Genomic DNA, 9,821 nt, shown 5'->3' on the forward strand with positions numbered 1-9,821 from the left:
TTGATTCGTTCCTCGCCTCAAATATGGTATTGCCAGCTATTTTAATGATCACTGATCACTTGATCAGGTGTCGTGTTTATTGTGCTATTGAATTGCGGGATTTTCGTTGGCCGATCGCGTCAATTATATGGATTCCTGCGTGTGCCGCGTTAACAAAGCTGTTCGAGTCGTTTTTCTGAAAGATATGCATGAGACCTTCTGCATATTTTATAACGTGGGGCGAATATAGGTATAGGTATACATCGAAATATTGATTCTATTTGTCTCACTGATTGGATTGAATTACTCGACGTTTGATTATTATTAACAGGCGATGAGTGCATCCGATGCATAGGAGATAAATTGATAACCTTATGATAGCGTGTTGTTGCCATTCACATAATAGGACACATATGGTTGTCGTACTGTTGGATTCCTCTCCCATTTCATCGTAATTACTTCCTGACCGAAGTTTCCTGCTAACGTAGGCTCGTCAAGCTAGACTCACAACCGGTTCGTCGATTTGAGGAAACTTTCCATACGGTCGACTATTCAAAGAGCAAGATTACCGCCCAAATAGTTCATTCAACCTCTACTGCCTTCCAGCAGCACGCAGCATCCGAGGTGATATCACAGCAACAGACCCAAGTCTTGAACGATAGCAACACGAGCACTGCTGGACGAGAACTTTCACTCCTATCTCAGCAACCAAGTTATAGGTCTGTGGAAATAGTATCGGAAGGCAGTGGGTTATTAGACCAGCGGACGCAAGCGATTTCTGTACCTTGGAACGCTGTCACTGTGGAGAGTCTAAGTCGCAAACGCAGGGCTAGCCCGTCAATTGTTAATATCAACGCCAATATCGAAGCCAACGGAGTAACAATAGCGTCTACGAGCTCTTATAACTCTACTTTAGACACCTTGGAGGAGAACGCCAAAAAAGCACGCGTGCTGAGTGACGTTCAAAGTGTCGCAGGCGCCGTCAATCACGTGCCGTCTATTGCCCATAGATCATTGGATACCTCAGGAATAGGGTTACATAGCCAATCAAGGGGTATAATAGTGATTCCGGGATCTCATCAGCAGCAGACGGTAACTCCAACTGTTCGTCATCAACTACTGCTCGGCGCTAACGCAGGAATCCACACAGCGAACGGAATTATACCCGGAGTCCAGAGCCTAACTCAATACCAGGCAGCTCAGTCGGCACCTGTGCTTCAATTGCAAGCGAATCAGCAACCAGCTGTCATATCAATACCTAGTCAAACTCCGAGTCAAGTGGCCGCAGTAACCATGACAAGTGCAGCTACTACCAACTATTTCACGGCAGCTCCCGGTCACCAAGCGATTAATAGTGCTGGCAAGCCTGTTAACATGACGCACCATGCTCAGAAGGACACTACTTTTACTAAGATATTCGTGGGCGGACTTCCCTACCACACGACGGACGCCTCTCTCAGGAAATATTTCGAGCAATTCGGAGAAATTGACGAAGCTGTGGTCATCACAGATAGATTGTCGTCATGTTCGAAGGGCTACGGATTTGTGAGTAACTATTGAATTTACCTATTTCGTCTGTTACGCTTATCCTACCGCCTCTTCGCTGCTTGGTCTTATGTCTATCTGCATGAGATATCATATTACCTAATTTCTGGTACGCCACAGCTGTTATGCGTTGTTTATGAAATCGCTCACTCCATCGCAATGTGAACAGGTTACAATGGCGGATAAATACGCAGCAGAACGGGCATGTAAAGACGCGAATCCAGTCATTGATGGCAGGAAAGCGAACGTAAACCTCGCCTACATCGGAGCGAAACCCAGAGTGGCACCACAAACCGCTGCAGGTCGGTTCAGTTTCATACAGTTAATGCCTCTCACATGCAGATAATAGCGCTGCACGAATTCGGAAGTACTCTGAGCATAGTAGTACTGTTTACTATTTTGTGACGTCACCGTATTATTGTCAACAATGGGTGCGCTGCACTGGTTGTTATGTACGTCAAACGTCATATGCGTCAAATGCGCCTAGATGTGCAGTAGGGCTGTTCAAAAATAACCTTTATTTCTGAATCTTGCTGGTTACGTGATTAAATCGTTGGGTTGCCTTAAAAAACGATGCACACCAAATTTGAATTCATTCCAAGCAATATTGGAATGAATTCAAATTTGGTGCGCGTCGTTTTTTAAGGCAACCTAACGATTTAATCACGTAACGAGCAAGAATCTGGAAAAATGGTTATTTTTGAACAGCCCTAATGTGCAGGCGTTGTAGATGATCACAGGTAGATATGCTCATACGATTTTTTGCATTATCAACCTACTGAGCATATGTCTAGTGTGATGTATTTCCATATTGTTCACGTAGACTCGGTGCTAGCCGCTGGCCGTGAAACTAGATTCGACTACACTACACAACGGACCGTAACTCGCTAAAATCGAGGGATGCAAAATAATCCGATGTTAGACGACCCGACATTTTTATGAGATCATACCCTTTCAATTGTGGAGTCACATATGTGATAGCTATTTATGCTCGAGAATATAGCTTCTACCGTTTTGTTTTTCGCTTAGAACTTGAATTTCCCCCGCTTGCAAACAGACTCGGCTAGTTTGCGTATGGCTATTTAACCGTATGGATCAATATTTCATAATTAGCATTGTCAATCTAATCGCTGCGCTCCGGATGCTACTGGCTGAGGAAGGTCGGGCAATATCTCTTTATTGCATAGCACGAATCAATTGTAAAAAGGAAGTGACGCGCCACGCGCGCTGAATGTTCGTCGAATCTGTTATGCCACATTAATGGGTGCAATATGGGGAAGTAGGCTCGTGAACTGTAACGAGGGCCGTGTTCAGGCTAATGTATTGCGTTTTGTGGTATCCCAAGCCAAATATGAGAGTCGGCCCATATTGCCTGCCGAATTCGACTTGGTTTTCGAGCGTTGCGCGATCGCGCATACCGTTTACACAAACCCACGGAAAGGTTTGTTAAAAGTAGTTGCCTCGTCCACTCGAACGGTGGAATCCGTTGACAAATGCAAACACGGGCGGACATCTAACACGTCGCATCAGAGATAGGAGACCTGAAGCAACTGGCCTGTACTTCCACTCGTTCCACAACCAGTGTTTTTGTGTAGACCCTATCATGCATCTGAAAACACGTGGATTGCGACTGTTTGCGGGTAGAATTCGCGTGTACGCTTGAACGTACGTCGTACGTTGTACACTTGTACGTTCAGCACTGATTGATGTTTACGGATGGCTGGATCAGTTGTAGCCTGTTTGTGCGACTGAAAATTGCTGCCTAGCGATACCGTTACTGTTGGATTGCGTTAAATTCCGAAGGCATGCTTCGTTTGTCTCTGCACTTGGTAACTTAACCCTTCTTGATAGTGTCTTGTGTTGCGTTGCGGTAAATACTGTCGAGGCTCGTTAACTTCACCCCTACGTTTGAAGTGCGTGCTGTTATTTTTCATCGAAATTTACCAATCTAACGGTTATCGGGCGATCATGTTACAAGCCGGCCTTGTATACGCGATTCGTGTGTTCCATATCTAAAGCAAAGTTAATGATTGAATGTCATTAGTATTTATGCGATGGCTTCCCCGGGATTTGTTTGTCGTCGATGCTCGTGTAAGCATCGCGTCATCAAGATGTTGCGAACAAACTACGCTGTACGTTATCTGGACCAGGTGACATCGCTGCCTCATTTCCGCAGTTCTCCATTGTTTGTTTTGCATTCCACCAAATTAACGTTTATTGAATATTTCCCGGTTACTTTGAGGCCAATTAATTTGATCATTACCCCGCAACTATACCTTTGCGCACCTCGTGTGCACGACTGAATGGATCAGTTATTGGGACTGCTTTCAAAAATCGAGCCGTGCTTACCGGATGTATCTACGAAAATCGCACAATTATCTCGTAACACTGTCAAGCTTAGCTAATGATCGCGCGCGGTAATTCACTCATAACGCGCGAACTTTGTTAGCCGTTACGTTGGGCCGCCGAAATATTCGGGGTCGCAACACCGTTCAACAAGTTTGGAATAATGACTTCACGCATGCATGGCTTGGGCCCTGTCTTGTTATTGTGGTTTCCTTGAGATCCCATCGACCTGAGAACACTCCTGCAGTTCCGTCATCGCGCTTCACGAAAAGAAAATAAGGTTCGCGTTTGCAATCAACAAGCATCAGTGCTAGTACTATGGAGTGGTCGTAATTTCCGCCATCATTCGATTAATGCACACCGTTTATAGCGTTTCCGTATTACTCAGATGGGGCCATTAACTTCAAAATTATACAACAGCGATTGACGATGAAATCCAAGCAATGTGGTAGCCACGGTTGACTGGCGAGCGAGATACTGTATCGGTGAAAATGTGTTATTTCATCGCTTCATTGTGTCGTCATAAAGCGCGTTATCTCGTGTTTTTTCCGACAGTTTGTGTCCTCTTTGTACTTATGAATCTGTGTCCGCTATTAGGTTTCCTTTTGTTTTAAAGTAACAGTACCCTGCTTATTGCTCCTGCGCAAAAGCAACAATTCATTGGGGAGTTCGTATTTCAATTGGTCGACCGTTCCGAACCGCTAAGAAGAGTATACTATTCCCCAATGACTGATTGTCACGGTATCATTCTCGCGGATTGCAATCGATGTTACGCGATAGCACAGCCGCGCCGAGATTATCTGACAATTGGGCGATTCATCTTGACGGCATGAAGGATCATACCTTCGACCTGCAGATAATACTGTACACGTAATTAGATCCGTTAGCTCCCGCGAACAATGTTATACACCCGAACCTGCTTTGAGAACCGGATTTATTGTGTGTGAATGATTTCGGAACTGGCTTGATTGCGTTCTTGGTACAGCTATAGAAATCGAATACCTTGAAGTTGGGTGTGTTAAACTGGTTGTGTCGGGTCTATACTCCTCTGAAATCGGGCCACCCTTATCTGTATAGTTCAACTTATTCCCGCTAATTGAATAGACCTATCTGGGGTAGGTGTTAGTTAACTATTTTTTAACCTAACGGACTTTCACCATTGGTAACTTGACAGATAGTTGTACCGACACAGTATAGTGCTCTCTAGTACCTGCTAGCGGAGTAATTAATACGTTTGCCTACTTTACAGCTCTGGCCGTTCGGCAGTCGCCCTACACGATTCTTCATCAGCCGATGGCGGCCACGCAAGCACCATACGGGTAAGATCGTGGCGTGCGTTTGCTTTCAAACTAACGACCATGACCTTTGCCCATCGCCCTGTCGATTTGATCTCAAAACCGTTCCCTGATGCCTTTCAGATTTTATGTGGCGGCACAGTTTTGATATCGGCAGGAGATATGAGTACGTGAGAGTTTGCAATAGACTTCGCGTGCGGTGTTTGCGCGTTATTTGATCGATTTCTATTCATTTGACGAATGTGCTTTGCTTTGTTTATAAAAATCGTTATGTTATTGCGACTATGCCCCTCCCCGAAGCATCTCATCTTAACGTCGAGTGTTTTGTCTGATTGTGGACTGTGACCATCTGGTGATTATTTGGGGAGACGGGGTTCTCGAAGCCTTACGAATTGCAAGAAGCGGGCTTCATTGATCAACGAATGCGGTACATTATGTGATGCTGCAGAAATTCGAAAGTAATGATGAAACTGTACTAAGTCGGTAAATCCTGAATTCCAAACGCACACTCGCGTGGGCCGTGATTTTTATTTGATGTATAAATTAACTGCAATTCCCACTCAATTCGGAATTAATTCTTAGTAGTTTCGTGATTCGTAATCTGACACGCACCATAATTTCTCACCGAAGCATGCTTGCATCAATTGTAGTAAAATATTCCAAATGACGGAAAACCCGTGCGTGTTGTGCTGGTGTAGGTTACGCAGTGATACTGTACGCGGAATTGCCGTTGGTAACCTAATGTGATTTGCATCTAGGAAAGAGCGTCGGGACTTCTGACACTAAAAAATAGCGTAGCCGATGTAATAACTCTGATGCGGTAACACGGTTTCTTGGATATATATTTGAAACCTTGATCTATGATGACATGATAATAATAATAATAATACATTTATTGACGCCTTGAGGGTATGGGTCCCGTTACAGTTTTTCCCGGGTCACCACCTCGAGTTTCTGCGCCAAACTTCAACCTTTTCCTCACAAAATCTGCACGTGGGAATGATGTGAATCATGTTCGTGGGTATTTTGTGGCGTTGCGTTCGTTTTTGTCTTAACCCGTGGTGGTGTGTGGAAACGAATCAGCGGAATATCTAAGATCCATCGTGACTGGCAACGGGCCGCTTAATCGGCCTGGGCCGTTGATTGCCGCGTTCTGTTTTGATTGGATTGCTGTTTGGCCTTAGATATACGGTGAGTTTTGGTGGCGCCTTTTTGTTCGTGGTGTGCTTACACGGGATCAGACTCGCGACCTGGGTGATTCGATTGATATTCCAGGTCTACGACCGCGGTCCATATGTTAAGGAGATTTGGTCGGTTCTGAGGTACTGCCACTTTGTCGAAATTCTCAAACAAAATTTTGAACTACTACTGGCACTGCTTACTGAAGAGTGTTTTGATACTATACTTCCTTGACTACAGTTTTTTCGGCAAAACTACCCGCTATGATTTTGAAAAGTTGATTTTGAAAAAGTATAAATCACTTTTCTCTCCCTGAAATCGCCATAACACTGAACCCGAATCTATTTCCGTAGAATTTGCATAAGTATAGTGTGAATATAACAGTAAAAATTTTGGAAGCAACCAACATCAATTAACCGCCGATAGTATGCAAACATTCGACCAAATATCATTTTCAAATCTACCGACTACTTTCAGGACTTTCATTTTCTTCGCGAATATGCATCTAGCAATTTCGAAATCAGGCAACCCAGATTAACTGCCTATGTCATGCAAGCCCTCACCCAACCTACTTTTCGGAACTACTTGAGTACTTTTCAGACATTTTCTATTTACTTACGCTTAAAGCAGTATTAGAAATTGCAATTTTACTTGTAATTTCGAAACTACTTCCGTACCTTACAGACCCGTAATTTTCTACATCCACTTGAAGTAGTTTTGGAGATCGTACTTATACTTGTTCCGGAGTACTAGCGTCGTTACCTTTACCTCTTACTCGAGTAGCGAGGCTGTCTGCAACTTTCACCGCCTCTGTTACGTTACGGCTATCGTGACGTTTCACCAGGTTTATTTCGTGTTCCTTTTCAGAATGTCAGCCCTGTTTCCGGGATGCAACACTCCGGCCTACATGACCCCGTCAGGCATGGTGATCTCGGCGCCCGCCGGCTTCGCGCAGCCTGCTTCCATGATAGATTACGGACAGAGTGCGTACGCCTCGCACTTCGCGGCGGCCAACACCTCGCCTTTCGCGCAAGACGTAGCGGCCTCTGTGGCGGCAGGTACGGCTGTTACCAGAGGTTACGGGGTTCTGCTTTTTCGAGTACTGGAGTAGATTACTAGTGAATTGGGCGCTTGACCGCGCCTGATCCTATTACCAACCTACCGAGACCATAACCAAACCCGATACATGCAAGGTTCCGAGTGCTGGATTAAAGCATACCAATTAAAGCAAGTGCCGTAAATCACAATGCACACTCTTAACCCGTTAAAACGTTCATTTTTGAATATATCAATGCAATATTGCTGCATCGCTTTCGTTATAATAATAGTTATAACATTTGTCAGACCAAATTCACTGGTAACCCTCGAGTAGTTTTGCTTCTTTGTGATACATGTATTACTCACTCAAGAGCGGTTGTTTTAAGACTCCTTCCAGCAGTTTCGTAAGCTTGCTTACTTTTACGTTTTTTGTAAAGTAGAAAGTGGTTTGGGATATACTTGCGCCGTTTTTACGTGCGAAATTGTCATGACAACCAGACGGTAGATCTCCTGTATGACAGTGCTGAATCGATCTTGAAATACTGCGGCTATTGCTAGTGTAATTGACAGTTTTGCGTCAGTACGAAGATGTGTCCTGCTATTTCGAAAGTAACCACTTTGGGCCCTTCGACCAAATCTACTTGTTAAAGTATTTACTTGAGTACTTTCAGGTCTTCATGCTATACTGTTACCAGATAGTTTTGAAATGTCTTCGTGAAATCGTTACTTGTAATTTAGTAGGATTTACCACGTTGCTTCTTCTGGAGTAACAACGCCGACATATATTGACCACCTCAAGCAGTTTCTGAAAAGTTAGCCTCCATATATTTTTAACACTCTTTCTAACACATTTTAGCGCAATACCAAGCTGCAGCCGTGCCGCAACTAGCCGCTTTCCCCGGCTACACGCACACCGTCCAAGCTGCCGGCGTTCCGGTCACGGCCGCGTTTCAGGCCGCCCACCAGGCTTACGCGGCGGTTCAGCCACAGACGCTGACCGCCGCCGGCACGCCCGCGTATGCACAACTCGCGGCAACCATCCAGGCCGGCGAGAGGCTCGGATTGGCGAACCCGTAACAGCCGCGCGCGCGTTTGGACGTCAGACACGAGAGAGGCTTGAGTAGAACCCCCTCAATTTAGAAGAAGCCAAGCCATAAACTTTACGAAAGACGGGGCGGGAAGAACAAACAAAGCACGTACTTGCTTGATACAGGACATAAATTGTTATTTATTATTATCTTTATTACATATTTCGCCTTTGTTCTACTGTACTTCAATGATGACTAGGAAATTGGGCGGCAGCATGTATGTGCGAGTTCCCTTCCGATCCTTGAAACTTGGGATCGGACAAGTGATAATGAGAACTATTGCGACCAGATGGGTAAAGTTGTCCTTGTGGTGCGTGGTGGTAATGGGAATCCAGCTCTTCCGTCCCGAGTGGTGTTTGTTGCCGCGTTCGCCATATGTTTGGGATATCTACACTGTAATTATTTTCTATTTGCGCCGATGCTATTTCCGCAAGCTTGCCCCAAAATTCCGGGATTTACTTTTCGACTACCTACTGGCCGTGGATTGGCGTTCTGATTGGAATTGCTGACTGGGGCCATGAAATAAATATTCGGAACGAGATTAGTGTGCTGAACGACTCCGGGCTAATGGGTGGGAATATATAGATCTTGCTGCGACAGGGGCAGCTGACACTTCATTGTTTCTTCAGGTCTCTATCTCGACTCGATTACAGTTTGGCAGGTCTCTATCTCGACTCGATTACAGTTTGGAGGGTGTTATTCGAGCTTATGCAAGGTTTTGGAACACCCTTTGTATACTAGAAATCGTGGATACTCGAGTCGGATTTATAAGCTTGTGAGCTCCGTCTAGTGACTGGAACGCCTCAGATAAATTTATGCGAGACTATGATTGACTAGTGGACCAAATTTAGATTAATATGGTACATTAGGCGTTCATCCATTTTCAGGAGAGGGTAACAATATTAAAAGCAAGAAATCGAGTGACAACATATTGCGTGAAGCGTGAAAAAAATCACTTTTGATAAATCTACCGCAGAATATTCTGCTTCATTGTAATGTATGAAGGTGTACCAAAATTTGACTAGCCCGTGAATCTGCCAATGAGTCGGAACTGATATTTTAGTCGTCACATCCAAAGTGTTGCGGCCTGACCAATCAAATTTTTGTTGGCCATGCAAGTTCACAATCTGGGCAATCCATATTTGGTAATATTACTAATTTCTAAAATTACCTCGTGGGCCACTCAACACCTTCTGGCGGGCCAGATGTGGCTCGCGGGCCACGGGTTGGCCGGCCCTGTACTAGATCCTCCGCAATCAAAGTAGCCTACTCAAGACTTTTCAATTATACTTGGAGTAGTCAAGTACTTGGAAGAGGCTGATAAGCTAATGTGTAGATTAGAAAGCGATGA

The 9,821-nt window shown here is 44.7% G+C and overlaps 1 protein-coding gene across 1 annotated transcript; it reads left to right on the top strand.

Moving 5' to 3' along the window:
- The first annotated feature begins 463 nt into the window (after nucleotides 1–463).
- On the top strand, nucleotides 464–9,011 carry LOC145444477 (RNA-binding protein 38-like). Its single transcript, XM_080322468.1, has 5 exons — nucleotides 464–1,524; nucleotides 1,694–1,826; nucleotides 5,120–5,189; nucleotides 7,212–7,402; nucleotides 8,239–9,011. The coding sequence occupies exons 1-5, from the start codon at nucleotides 1,273–1,275 to the stop codon at nucleotides 8,457–8,459; spliced, it is 867 nt and encodes a 288-aa protein (XP_080178594.1). The 5' UTR covers nucleotides 464–1,272; the 3' UTR covers nucleotides 8,460–9,011.
- The last annotated feature ends 810 nt before the right edge of the window (nucleotides 9,012–9,821 follow it).

This window comes from Botryllus schlosseri, chromosome 8 (genome assembly GCF_051294905.1).
Source record: "Botryllus schlosseri isolate E-star chromosome 8, Bs_hap1, whole genome shotgun sequence".
Classification (NCBI taxonomy): domain Eukaryota; kingdom Metazoa; phylum Chordata; class Ascidiacea; order Stolidobranchia; family Styelidae; genus Botryllus; species Botryllus schlosseri.

Coding starts and splice junctions, on each gene's coding strand:
- LOC145444477 (XM_080322468.1), top strand. CDS start 1,273: ATGACAAGTGCAGCTACTACCAACTATTTCACGGCAGCTCCCGGTCAC. Junction 1,525..1,693: donor GTTCGAAGGGCTACGGATTT/GTGAGTAACTAT, acceptor CAATGTGAACAG/GTTACAATGGCGGATAAATA. Junction 5,190..7,211: donor GCCACGCAAGCACCATACGG/GTAAGATCGTGG, acceptor GTTCCTTTTCAG/AATGTCAGCCCTGTTTCCGG.